This window comes from Dendropsophus ebraccatus, chromosome 4 (genome assembly GCF_027789765.1).
Source record: "Dendropsophus ebraccatus isolate aDenEbr1 chromosome 4, aDenEbr1.pat, whole genome shotgun sequence".
Classification (NCBI taxonomy): Eukaryota; Metazoa; Chordata; class Amphibia; order Anura; family Hylidae; genus Dendropsophus; species Dendropsophus ebraccatus.
Window position 1 is genome coordinate 91119084 of NC_091457.1, and position 14810 is coordinate 91133893.

The 14810-nt window shown below is 42.1% G+C and overlaps 1 protein-coding gene across 2 annotated transcripts in view; it reads right to left on the reverse strand.

The window, feature by feature from the left end:
• ITFG1 (integrin alpha FG-GAP repeat containing 1) overlaps window positions 1-14810 on the reverse strand; it is a 162938-nt gene that overhangs the window by 143757 nt on the left and 4371 nt on the right. For both annotated transcript variants that reach the window (XM_069966251.1, XM_069966249.1), the window contains exons 2-6: window positions 12045-12120; window positions 10541-10692; window positions 9025-9082; window positions 7197-7271; window positions 2734-2828 (exon numbers count right to left, since the gene is read on the reverse strand). In XM_069966251.1, coding sequence (XP_069822352.1) covers window positions 2734-2828; window positions 7197-7271; window positions 9025-9082; window positions 10541-10692; window positions 12045-12120 — 456 coding nt within the window. The remainder of the gene's footprint in view (window positions 1-2733; window positions 2829-7196; window positions 7272-9024; window positions 9083-10540; window positions 10693-12044; window positions 12121-14810) is intronic.

A 14810-nucleotide genomic window follows, 5' to 3' on the forward strand; every position in this document is an offset into this window, starting at 1 on the left:
CGGAAGAGATTGTGATTTCCTAATCATTTCACTTACTCAAACACATTTGTAAATGTAAAAATAAAAAAACAAACAAAACCACAAAATGTGAGAAGCAGCCAGAGCCCCCGCTGGCCAGGCAGACTAGCAAGAAATTATATTCCTGGCGCGAGGTGCTAATTCTCCGCTTGCTGCACACAGTCATTACAGCAAGAAGTCAATGGACGTCAGCGGATCACCTTCACCCCAGTCGCCCTGAGAATTTGACTCCTCTCATTGTTCTCCATAATCTCCAGTGTCAATGATAACTTCAGATCACATTAAGTTTTGTTTTTTGCAAATGAGGCTGAATTAACCCATCAGGAGCAGCACATGCATAGTCTATCAAAACGCGGTCGGGAAATTCCTTTAAATCTGACAATTCGACTTGTTCTGTCGCCATGGGCAACAGAAAGTGCCAATTTGCGATCAGCAGGTATTTAAAACTCATTATTTTTATGTCTCACGCAATGCGGGTGAGCTGGCATTTTATGGGAATAAATATAATAGAACAGAGGCTTTAACTCACAGAGGGGAGGGGGGACACTTGTCCAGAGACTGCGCTTCCTGCGTCAATGTCTTAAAGGAGACGCACAAGACACTGCTACATTCCTGCCGAGATTCTCAGATATCGCCATTGTGAAAATAAACCAAAGAACATTCAGATGAGCAGCCCACATTTCCTAAGGGTATAACATGAAGGACAGCTATAACACATACCAAGTCACATCTGGAGGACATGCCCTTGGGGTCCACAACCTTTTCTGGTCTGAAGGCCACATAGTTGATGGGCGAGTAGAAGACACATCTATTCTTTATATTATCTAATTTATTATAAGACACACCTGAAAACTGAACTGCATTTGTGTGCAGGCTGTGTCTCTCTGTTCTAGGTTACATAAACCAGCAACGGCTTTGGTTTCTCTAGGGGGGTTCCCCAAAAGCAGATAAAAACACCATTTGCCTACTGCCGATAATATAATGTCTTATGTATTTACGATCCAGGTTGTAATATGAGGTGGTATTAGAGAACTACGCCAGGTCTGTCTGATTGAGGACTATGCGGCTGTTTTGCACATCAGCAGGTACCAGGCCAGGAAACGCAAATGCAGCATAAAAAGAAACAAGACTCTGATCTGCTCCACTAGGCTCATACACAGAACATTGATTGCGGCTGTAAAATCTAATGTTTGTAATGAAACTGCCAGCAGGACAGCGAGGGATTCTGAAATGTAAATGATGAGAACATGATTTCTATAATTAACTTGTACTTGTGTTATGGTTCAGTATCACCCGGGTAATACAGCCAGCCAGAGCATCCAAAACTTCTCTCACACTTGGAAGTTTTTGATCTGACACAAAGTAAAACAGGTGGCGGAGGGCAAAGACATCTTTAGGTGCGACTTATAATACTGGAATGTCACGTCAGAATTGTAATGCAGAACATATAACCAAGTTGTCCTAGGAGCAGGCTAACTCACGGACACTTCATCCTCCATAGGCCAGTCTGCCCCCAATACGACCAATATTAGGCATTAAAGGGGTTATACAGCGCTACAAAAACATGGCCACTTTTCCCCTACTGTTGTCTCCAGTTTGGGTGGGGTTTTGAAACTCAGTTCCATTGAAGTAAATGGAGCTTAATTGCAAACTGCACCTGAACTGGAGACAACAGTAGGGGGAAAAGTGGCCATGTTTTTGTAGCCCTGGATAACCCCTTTAAAGGTATTCCCATCTAGTACAGCAACAGCATATTTTTAGGATACGCTATTACTTTATGAACAGTGTTGGTAGAACATCTGGGATCCCTCACTAATCCTGAGAATGACAGGGCCACAGCGGTGATTTAGCAGTCTCTTCCCTACACTCTGGGTCCGCTTTATCATTTTTCACACTAAAAAATGATAAGTAAACCTATGCCAGCTCTGAGCTGGCGTAGGTTTCCAGTGTACACACTGATGCGCACGAGATTTATGTAGAGGCAGTGCGCCTCTACATAAGTCTCCATAGTGTCGTTGCAGCGGGGACATTTTTAAGCCTGGCGCAAAAGAAAATCGGACTTAACAAATGGCCCCCAATGTGTTTATATGTTAAAAGATGTGTATATGAGAAAGCTTTTATAAGTATGAATAGCTTGCAAATAAGATAATAGTTATAAGTAAGTATGACTAGTGTGTATGTGGAATAGAGTATGTATTATAATTGGGGTGGTGACTATGTGTATGTACAGATTATGAGGAGTATGCACATGTATGCATACATACTGTGGGGAGGTAATCAAAGCTGTCTCCACCAAAAATCAGGTGCGAATTGCAACACGACTTGCACCTTATTTTAAATGTGTTTTAAGGGCCTATTACACCCAACCATTATTTGCCGAATCAGGCTCATACATTCTGTGTAATAGAGACAGGGATCATTGGACAAGCAGTCGGTTAATCGCAATCTTGTCTTTCAAAATGTAAAACAGACATCACTGTAGACAGTTCTGGTGCAGACTTATACCTCTGAGAACAAAAGGGTTGGGTAGTGAAAATCCATCGCAACAGACCCTTACCTACACCGACATCATCATGTTGATGGAGAGTCAGAAGTCCACCCTATACACCTTATACTGGTGTATAAAGTGCATTGTCTGGGAATTATACCCTTTTGGATTATCACCCCCAGTGTGTACATAGTATAGTGAATATGAAGAATTTTGTGGTAACTCACCCGCAGTTAAGTCTCCATTGAGATCTATGAAGGCATGGGAATGGGGCACAAACATCTGACGTGTTGTACCAAGGGTCCCTGTCACTGTCAGATCTCTGTAACAAAATAAACAATGTTTAGGATGAAGAAAATAAAACAATGATTGAATGTATTATTACTAAAACAATATATTAAATAATCTCTCTTATATTACATTACTACTAAAGAGTGCAGCATACTTATATGCAATAATTCCTCACCACTTTCAAGGCCCCAGCTTGCCGGCTGTTAATGGGATCATTCCTATTATAGTGCAGAGCCTTGAAACCTGTTCTACAATGCTATGTCCCACAGCTGCTTATATATCAGCAGCACAACTGTCTCTTCTGTCCTGATGATGAGTTTGTTACAATGTCAGGACAGGGCTCTAGCCTCGGACTATGGACAAGAACGTTCCCACTCATTGACAGCAAGCGGAGAGCTTGAAAAAATCAGAACTCTTCAGACAAGCATCAGTGCATACTAGATATAAAGCAACTTTTTAACGCTACTCTATTTTTCATTGGTACCGATACCAATTTTGCATATAGTAAGGCTGGGTTCACACTACTGTTTTTTTTCATCCATTTTTTCCAAAAAACTGATGAATTTGTGTGTACCCGATTTTCCATTGATCCATTATTAAAAAAAACGGATCTAAAACGTATCCTTTTTTTAGCGTACACAAAAATACGGTCGACCACGTTTTTGTGTATGTTAAAAAAACAGATGCGTTTTGATCCTCCTTTTTTAAGAATGGAAGTCAATGAAAAAACGGATCCAAACGGATGCACACAAATGCAAAAATGGATGAAAAAAATGTAGTGTGAACCCAGCCTTAGATAAAAAAAAATGTTTTAAAATATAGGTGCACGCGCACCCTCTGCGGCTCTTGCTTCAGACACAGCATTACACTTAACCCACATAATGAGGCGATAATGAGACGCTTCAATATTCACTTATGGAAGCGAAGGAAGCAGAATTTCCTTCCGGCAATACACATTTTCTCCCTGAGATGCTGCATGAATGGATTTGATTTATGCTCAGTCTATGTACGACTTCAAAAAGCGCATCATGCAGTAAATGTCCCATCAATCTGAGGAAAAAAGCTTCAGGACTCAACCAAGAGAACAACAAAGCTCTGTGAAGAGTAACGCGAGAGATGGAACAGGCAGAACCTGTCACACAAACTTATGGCACTCAATCTGCATGAAGTATTATCACCCGAGCCTGGAATCATGAAAAGAGAAAAAAACAAGCTAGCAATAGGAAAGTGGTGAGAGGTATCCACGATGGTGGAGAAATGACCTCTGTGAAAAGGGCCCAGTGGACTCAATGTTTGGGAAGTCACATCTTTGCCTATCCATTCAAGCAGAGCCATAAAGGTGTTGGCCTCATTGAATTTAAAGTACATCTAGGAAAGCTGTATGACAGTGAATATATGAACTGTCACTACACCTATCATATGGAAAGAAAATCCAACAGTTGTAGACCCTGAATAGTAAACATGCCTAGGTTTCTAGTGATACATAACAGAAGCACCTGGTGTTACCCCTGCTGTTCAGGATCCTGGAAAGCTGGAAACGATAAAAGCTGCCACTGAGAACCGCTTTATTTAGGAAGCAATAGGACAGCAAGGGACAAATAACCAAGAAGATTTTCTATTTTGGATTAAGGGAAAGCTGGGTGACAAACTAATATGACCTACATTACATTTGTCATCCATCTTTCTTTGATCCCAGAGTAGCAAATCTGCCTAGTTACAAGTTCCATGCTTCCCTTTTGCTGCCTAGCAGAGTACAGTAGATGCCTTAAAGACAACTGAATGGGAAACCTGCCTAGTTACACATCAGTTAACAAGCAGGTCATGTATAAATAGTTAGCCATGCCACTCAGGAGTCTTAAAAAGCTTGGTGACAACTGTGAGAGCAGCTTTTATTGGTAAGTATTTGGAGAAAATACCCTATCATTGATCCACAAGAAAGTGAAGCCTTGCGGCCAGTCTGTGAATCAGACTTCTATAACAGAATGTATGCATAGCGCAGTAGGAGCAGGATTTCCATCCTTGAGAGATCTGATTGACTTCTCACATTCTAATCGCCAGCTCTCGCCATGGCAGTAATGAGAATAACAATGGCCCAGGGGAAATATGGAAGACGAGGCAATGTGTGTAAGCACAGGACTGGCGGATACTCTATACATTATGTACGAGCTGTCGCAGGGCTGCCGGCACCTACAGAGCGTGGAACACACCTCCTCGCTATGAAAACATGCTGAACGTAAATAGATTTGCTAGAATTTATTAAGGGTGACAAGCGGCTTCCAATATTTCCCTTATCACAACAACAGGCGGAATGCCAGATGGCGCGATGAAAAAACAGAAGAACATCGGACAAACACGTATAATTATGTACCAGCCCGAAAGTGAATGGCAGTATAATGTGGAGTGTAATCTGATATAATTGGATTTATAACATAATTAAAAAAAATAATTGCCTAAGAACAACCAATCCGATGCAATCTTCCGTTAAAAATTGGTAACTCAGTTGTTAAGGGGACACTTTGCTTTATGGACACCAAGGGGGACATTAATTATTTGGCGCAGCGGCCAGTTTGTGGTGCAGAGGGCCCACTTAGAAATTAATCCATTCTCAAAAGCTTGTTTGGTGAATAATTTGTTCAAAAGTGGGCTCTCTGCGCCACTTGCGCCAGAAGGGTGAGGAGGGGCGGAAGGGGGTATGGCCCCATGCAGAGGCCTCTGAGTGTGCCACATTTAACATTTTTCCATCGGTATCGATTTAACGTACACACCTAGCGCTTTTCATGGTCTTAGAGATAAGTGCAACTGGAGTAAAGTCACACATGTTTTTAGCTAATCTGTTCTTAATTGAGGAGTTATCCAGCGAAAATATTTTTCTTTCAAATCAACTGGTTTCAAAAAGTTATTTAGATTTGTAATTTAATTTTAATTTAAAAATCTCAAGTCTTCCCATAATTATCAGCTGCTGTATGTCCTGCAAGAAATGTTGTCTTTCCAGTCAGTCACAGTGCTCTCTGCTGACATCTCTTGCCGAGACAGGAACTGTCCACAACAGCAGCAAATCCCCATAGGAAACAGCTCCTGCTCAGGACAGTTCCTGTCTCAAACAGAGATGTCAGCAGAGAGCACTGTGTCAGACTGGAAAGACAACAACATTTCCTGCAGGACATACAGCAGCTGATAAGTATGGGAAGACTTGAGTCTTTTAAATAGAAGTTAATTACAAATCTATTTAACTTTTGAAAACCAGTTGATTAAATTAGCGAACCTCAGACTGAAAGCTACACTGGCTAAAAACAGGTGTAGACTTTAACAACAATAAAACCAGCTTTCAGGTTGCATCCTCTTGATTGTAAGCCCTGCCTGCTTTCTAAAAAGGTGGCAGCATAAAAGTTGCATAAAACTGGTGTACACCTTTGATTCATTCCCCCACTGTGTTTATTACTTAAATTGAGCCCTGCCCACAGCGACATCAGTGGCCCCGCCCCTCCGTGACATCATAGGCACATAGGTCCCGCCCCCTCGCCGACCAATGGAACAGGCTGGCCTAAAGGTCTAGGCCCCACCCCCTTTAGGTCGCCCCACACCAATGGGCGTGAAGGGTATGGGGCCCATGTGCCAATGACGACATGAAGGGGCGGGGCCAACAGTGATACTGTGGGCGGGGCTAAGTGGGGCTGTTGCTGTGAAGCCCCGTCCACTTAGCACAATCTGCAGTTGATAAAAGATCACTTTTTACTTGAACAAGCACCATGACCTATGATGTAAAATAAGGTTTGAAACTGCTAAATTTACCCATTACACCTGTGTAGAGATGTCATAATGCAAAAAGGGGGTGACAGTTTCACTTTAAGTTACTCCAATGTACTACAGAGTTGTAGTATATTACAGGCTGTAACCCTGGGTTCCTACAGGATAATTAAGATATGTGCACATTGCTTTGCAGAATAGTGAATACAGCTCTAGATTATATTTCCAGCTGTAACTAAACCAAGAACATAATAAAGTAATGTATGTACACAGTAACCCCACCAGTAGAATAGTGAATGCAGCTCTGGAGTATAATACAGGCTGTAACTCAGGAGCATTATAGAATAAAATAATAATGCATGCACAGTGACTTTATGTAGTCTACTTCTATGTATTATGGTTTAAAGCTTAGCGCTATAATGTAAAGAACAGAACTGTCTTTTTAAATTAGTCACATCTTTTAGTTCAGTGAAGTGCAGCCACCCATAGCCACAAGATGTTTACATCTATAATGTATGTGAGAAACGATTTTTCCATTAGATAATCTCAGTGGGGTTGCTAAATCCAAGAAATCGCAAGTTTCCATTCTGTATGGTGTACAGGAGCCCAAAAGCTTTGTCAGTCCCCCTGCATCACTCATTGCCTGTGCTCTTACCCGCCATATGTGATTAGAGGAGTCTGGCTTCCAGTGGGGACACCAAAGATATCAGGAATCAGGTCTCCATTAAAGCTGCATGACGGAAAAACAAAAATACAAATTTAAGGACATCTGCAAAATCTCAAATGATTGAAAATACCTGTAGGAGGCAACATTACTGCTTTATACCTGCTACAGTGCAATACACTGAGAGGTAGAAATGGAAGGGTAAAATTCAGTCACAGCAAGAGCCTGCATACTCAAAGTGGACCTGTCATGTAGAAAAACCTTTGAGATATCAGACAGACATAACCACAGAAATATGTCCAATGGCACCACTCAAACGTATAGTCCACTGGGCTTACTTTAGTGGAGGGGATGCACAGCAGGCTGTTAACAGTCCCAAGGTTGATAGATTCACATCCAATAAAGTACAAGGTCTGACGGCATCCAGATAAATCGGTGTAAATCAGTTCTGCATTTCATTTAATTTCCAAGTATAGTGCTACGTTTCAACCCAGCAGTGTACAGTGGTGCCTTGGATTACAAGCATAATTCATTCTGGGACCGTGCTTGTAATCCAAATCCACTCTTAAACCAAAGCAAAATTTCCCATAAGAAATCATAGAAATGCAGACAATTTGTTCCACATCCAAAAAATAATGATTTATTATTCTGAATAACATGTAAAACAAATGAAACAATGATTCAGAAACAGCAGAATATGTGATATTATAAGTTACTGTACAGTAATGGAGAGGATGGGAAACACAAGGGCTGACAGAGACTGCAGGAAGCATGAAGGAATGAGCAGGCACATGCATGCAGCACTCTCTGTCCAGAGAGAGGGGTTACAGCTATGGAGAGATTACCCCCACAGTCCTGTCCCCTGATGTGAGCCCCAGCCTGAAGTGGATCTGCTATGATTTGGAAGGATGATATGGAGGGAGACTTCCTGGGTCAGGGCTGAGTACAGGGCTGTAGACCCCGCAAAGCAGACCATGTCCCTCCCCCACTCCCACTCTCACCCAGTACAGGGAGCTCTTAAACTAAGGGCCCTATTCCACCGGACGATTATCGTTTGCATAATGGTTAACGATTAACGATCTCAAACGACCACTATTGCGAAAGACCTGAAAACGTTCAGTCATTTCCATGGAACGATAATCGTTACTTATGATCGTAATTGCGATAGTTTTTTCTTCGCTATTTATTCGCTATTGCGTTCGTATCTATTGCGAACGACCAAACAATGTCTTATTCAATGCGAAAGATTTGCGAACGAGCAACGATAAAAATAGGTCCAGGTCTTATAAAGCGATCAACGATTTCTCGTTCGGTCGTTAATCGTTAACTGCATTTCAACCGAACGATTATCGTTTAGATTCGAACGATTTAACGATAATCTGAACGATAATCGTCCGGTGGAATAGGGCCCTAAGTCACAATTTTGAAAAACTGCGAGCTCTTAAACCAAAACGCTCTTAAACCAAGGTACCACTGTATTTATATTTGATAAAGACCCTGCTTTGGTTGAAATTTAGAACTGAAAAGATATACAGTACACTATCTGGATGAAGACCACTTACATGTCAGACAGACATGTCAAAAATTTCTATCACTAAGGAACTCCACCCTCAACCAATCTGCAGATATTGCAGGGACGTGCGGCGCACTGCAATTTACTTTTCAGCTGGCCTGGATGAGAATTCCACTGCCACTGTTGTGGGTTATCAAAAAAGAAAATGTTATCATGTAGCATATGAAAGGAGTTTCATAATTATTATCAGGGGACAGTGGGTACATTTATTTTTCCACATTTAGAAGTGTATAGCTGATCACTTACTCCATAATGTGAGGCTCATCATAATAAGTGTTGTTAAGCTGCAACTTTTGGTTGATATCTGAAAGATAAAAAGTATTTATAATTGTTATTACAAATCATCAATAAACTGTTTTAAGTCATCACCATTTAAAAAACTGGATTTGGAAACTGAAACCCTGCCTTATTTTTATCCACAAACTTAAAGGGGCACTCCCCTATCCAAAGGCTACAGAGAAGTAAGAGATTGCGGGGGTCTAAAATCCGTACCCCCTGGCGATCGCCATATTGGCCCCCGGCTCCTTTGGGACCTGAGGCTCTATTCATTCCTATGAAACTGAGGGAAAGAGCAAAGTGCTGTACACAGCTCTCTCCGGCAGCTGCAATCATACTCATCTCTTTCCAGTGGCTCCATAGGAATGAATAGAATCGGGGTAACGTGCCGTACCCACGGCTTTATTTATAACAAAGAGATCAGAGGCAAATACGGAGATCATCAGGGGGATATGGAGGTCCGACCCCCCAATCTCTTACTTGTCCCCTATCCTGTGGATAGGGGACAAGTTAATTTTGCCTGGACAACCCCTTTAACGCTCACAAGTCTGATACATTGTAACAAGCCCATTAGCTGTGTGAACAGGACTAGGATAGGCTGAAAAAAACAAACATTGATATGCCTCTTCACCAACAGCAAGCAAATTGCTGAGCTCACAGAAGATTGCTTATCCTCAATATATAAAATTCCTGTATCATGTTATAGGTACTGTATCTGGATGCATACACGAATATTCCTGTTTGCAGACAGAAAAAGGGGTATGGTGCACTAATATTGTGTAGATTAAATTAAAATGCTTTATCTTCCACAAAGTCTATTTCTTGTTGCAGTACCTATTATGATAAAAATCATGCACAAAATTCACTGGTTTCAAGGTTTAAAATCAGGGTGGGCAGAGGGGATATAATAAAGAAGCTATACTTACCTGTGCCCATCCTCCGACAGCGGAGCGCCACCAACTCCATTTCAGCCTCCAGTCACTTGTTTCTCCTGGCTTCCTGTATCCTCACAACCCGACAGGAACTGGCAGCTCAGCCAGTCAGTGACTGTAGAGGTGTCCCGTCTCAATCAATGACTGGCTAAGCGGACATCTCTCAGCTGGGCTGTGAAATTGCAGGATTGGGAGCTACAGGAGTCGGGGGGAGGGGAGGGAATGGGTCTGTGAGTTGTGACCCTGCACTGCGGCAGCACAGGGACAGGTAAGTAACACTTCCCCCACTCCTTGCCCTCTGTGAATTTTTATATTATGCCCACAGTTCACCTTTAAGTTTTCAGATATATCCTAAAAAAAGCATTTAACAAGTGACCGAATAGAGGAATAAACTTTGTTCACGATAGACATCTCTCCATTCAGGGTCACTGAAGGCTCGGCCTATGTTCAAAACCCTTTCAACCTCAACCATCAATTTATGAGCCATCTTAGCAAATCTGATGAGCAGAAAGGATGCCCAGGCTATACATCAGAACTGCTGAAATAGAACTTACTGAGGGTTTGGTTTTGTCCCCAGTAGATAACCACAGACAATGGCTGGTCAGTTCCAGCTTGGGCACTGGGTACAGTGGTCAACAGGACATCCATTTGAGAATCTCCATTGTAATCACCAGGGACCACGCTGGTTATCATGACACTTTCACTCCTAAAGGAAAAGGACACAATGATCAGTAATGTCTGAAATACAACCGCAACACATATCATTATATGACAGCTTTCCGCTATCATACTGCCTACTCTCTCATCCGCACCTCACATCACTGGATGTAGACTGGTTGACTGCTTCTAACTTGAGCCACACTGTATCAGTGGTATATAACCTATGGCTGAGGTGATAAGGCCTGTCATGTTCTTTTAGAAACCCATAAACATTATTAGTTCAGAAAGATAGGGACCATAGGACCACTGTATCCTTGTGATACACAGAAGAGAGTGTCATCATTAAATGCAGCTATGTTAACCGTTTCCTGCACTGATCATAGACCTTAAGGTATGGAAGATTAAGCAATCTGTGGTAGCTGTCTAGATGTAGCTTCCATGATAAAAAAAAACAGCAAGTGCAAAGGATGCACCGTGTGGCTGGCACTGTTGTGCAGGTGGGGCACGGAGTAGCTAACACTAATATGGGTGGGGGAACTGTATGGCAGGCTCTGATTTGAGTAGGGCTATGTGGCTGTCACCAGTATGGGGGGGGGGGGCACCACATGACTAGCACTGTTATGAGTGGGCACTGCTTGGCTGGAACACTTATCAGTGCAACAGTGTGGCATGGTAGTGTTACTGTGGACACTGTGGCTGGTAATTTTATGGGCACTTAGCTGTGTCCCTGTGTCAGTAGTGGGCTAACTAGACTGCACTGTGTGGCTGGTATTTTTACAGGACTGGTACTGCATGGATGGCACTGTCATAAGGTTGTCAATATTACTGGGGTGGTATATTAATAAAACTGCGTGGTTAGCATTACTGGGGATGGGGGGAGACAATGTGTGGCTCTGTTAAGGAGGGCATTACATGACTGGCACCAGTATGTGTCATGCCTATCTAACAGTTTGAAATTACATTCCTGGGGCCCCTTAGATCAGCATAATGGGAAACCCTTGTTTGGCACTCCAGAAAGGAAGGGTGATTTAGAAGGTGGCTACCCATTTATGCAGTTTTCTCCATTGTATTTTATAGGATTATGGAAGGCTTTGCTGCCTTGCTGTGCTCCCAGCAGGTGTCAATACCAAAACTTCTCCTTATGAAGCAGGTATTGATGACACATCCCGTCATCACAACATAGATGTCACAAATGGACATTACCTTGTATGTTTTATTGTTGCTCTCGGAAGTTGTGCAGTTTGATACTGTGCCCCTGCTCTATGCACAATAGGTAAGTTTTAATTTCCCTGTATTTAACCATATCTCCTTGTTGTAATTTGTTGGTACACCAGTAACACCCTAGATGGAGTGGTGGAGCAGTCTGCAGCAAGCACTCTGCCTCAATCTCATACTTACTCTAATGATAGTTTGACTTTGGGGCTGAAATACGGCGTTGACTTCAAGTCTGCCAAAAAAATTCTTAATTCATTACCTGAAATGACAAAATGAGAAAAGCTATGGTATAATGAGAGGAGCAACGGTATAAATCAGGATTTATGAGACACATATACTAAACTGGGCCATTCCTCCCAAGCTGCACATGCTCACTGGCTAGCTACTATTCATTCCATTTGCTGACCAAGAGCAGAATTTACAGATGTTTTAGTCCTCCTACTGTTATAGCATATCCACTGATTAAAAATAGCAGCAAGCAATAGAAGAGGCAGGAGGGTCAATGTACATAATAACAAAGTGAGATTTTGTTATGACAGGACTCCAGGGGCATACAGGAGCCACTAGTGTGGGGCCCCTATCTCCAACATTGAGTATACCCTAATAAAGCATATGGACGTCATTTTGGAGCTTCATTACTGGCCTATGTTGGAATACCATCTAAAGGGTATTTAGCCGTAGAGTTGAACAGACCAAACGTAGTACAACTGTGACTATACTTGGTCTGCCTTATATGTATCCAAAAATGCAAATGTATATCGACTAGGCCATAAAATGTGGTGTAAACAGGGCCTAAGTTGTGCTGCCACCACTGTCACTAGAACCTGCTACAACTCATACAACATAGGTTGTTGAAACTTGTTGGTACAGCACGCTGGGTATAACAGCGTCACAGATGTTTGAGAGCCGCGGATTATTTGCCAAGTGTTGAACATTTCTTTTCTATTCTATCACCCTCCCTAAGAGCAAACACTCCACCCCTACACAAGCCAGGCATGTAGGGACCGAGTGAGGGTGAGGAGACACCTTACAGAAAGCAATATATGTTTCATATCAAATGCAGGCACAGCATCATGGCAGCCAAGGGCTAAAACATGGCAGCTGAAGTCAGACATTAGCAAATTCAGTACCCTGTTCAGGGTATAACGTACACTTTTTTCCTTTTTGGCCACCATATGAAAGGCCACAGCAAGGACCAGTATATATGCAAAGAAGAGGTCCGTGGAGCCTCAGTTGCAAGTCTCAAAACACGGGAATAGCCAGATATCCCTCTCTCCAGAAAAGAAAGCCTATTGCGAAGGGGTGCCTCCCAGCGGGGAGAACACCAAACCACCCTTATACATAGTCCCTCAAGTCCTTACGAGCATTGGGACCTAAATAGGGAAACACCCCAGGGTGGCCCCTATAAGTCAAAGATTAACTTTGTTGCGGGTAAAATGAAATAAGACAAGAGTTACCAATGCTAGGCATACACAGACAGTTGTTTCAGGTTATTTGCCCCTTGTCAGGGTGGAGCAGGACTCTGGCAACCAGGGGCAATGAAAAAAAGAGGGATACCTGGTTATTCCCGTATTTTGAGACTCACAACTGAGGCTCCACGGACCCCTTCTTTGCATATTTAAATTTTGTAGGGGGCAATTAGTAGAGACTCTTAAATAAGAACTCCATTGGATTTTTTTTCACTGGTTTCAGTGATTGTTGCATTTTGTTGACCAAAGTTTTGTTACACATGTAGTCTTCTTATGAAAAATTCATCTGTTAGTTGTATCTGTTTCTAGGAAAGCTGAGTGATCACTTCTATCATTACAGTTCCAATAAAAGTTATCATCCACTATAGCTGGAGTCCTAAAATGACCGCCTATACTGGAGCCTAACTGTCCTGAAGACAACCATTTTAAATGGTTTACTTGTGTCTCTCCTACCTGACAGAACAAAGGAAAGAGTAGAATAAAGCCTCAGCTTACCATATCCCTTTTGGGTCTCCCAATACACTGCAATGATTTATATTATATGAAGGGTAACTATAATACATAGCATTCTCTGACAGTAGTCACACTGGGAATTATAGTATACTGTCACCTAGGGAATGTATCATTGTTTGTGTAAGTGATTTTTCACACTGTTCTCCTAGTTGCACGTCATGTGTACCTGCACCAAATTAATCAAACACATTAGTTATAAATAGCTAACTACCACTTAGAACAACATGCGTGACTATTCTCTTCCCTCATTACCCAGGAGGGGGGTAGCCAGAAAAGAGGAAACTTATTATCTCTAAGAACATGGTGCAAATTCTAATGCAAATCTATTCCTGTTCATGGCAGGCACTGACTTCACTTGTTTGTATTCATAACTGTCCTAGATGCGTCACATATATTAATAGGTCTAGAAAATAAATTATACGTTTAGTATAAGGCACTCAGACAACTTCATAGATACCTCACTACTACATTTTTAAATTGCTCTTTTATTTCCTAAAATCTTAGTGTTATAGATAACAGCAGAATAGTGGGGAGAGTTATACACAAGCTCAAAGAATGGATGGGGGAAGAGAAACTGTGGAGGACAGCTCACAGAGGCTGAAAAAAGAAAGAAGAGAAGTGCTAATACAAGGTAGCCTGCAAGGGAGAATGATACAGACCGGGGTATAGGGTACCTTGGCTTTCCAGCTGTTGCTAAACTACAACTCGCATTATGCCTGGGCAGCCAAAGCTTTAGCAAAATATCAAGAGAAGGAGGCAAGTCTGTACTACCTTACAGCTTAATTTACCTAATACTAAAACACTTATGATTTTAATATTCCTTCTAAGCTGAATAGCTGCAGAGGCCATGCTACAGCATGCCTTCTTCCATCCCGCACACCTTAGATTCCCCTGCTCCAGGCTGGGCTGCCCTGCTCTGGGGTGAGTCTGTCCATAAGATGGCTGACATGGGGGAGCATGTGACCAT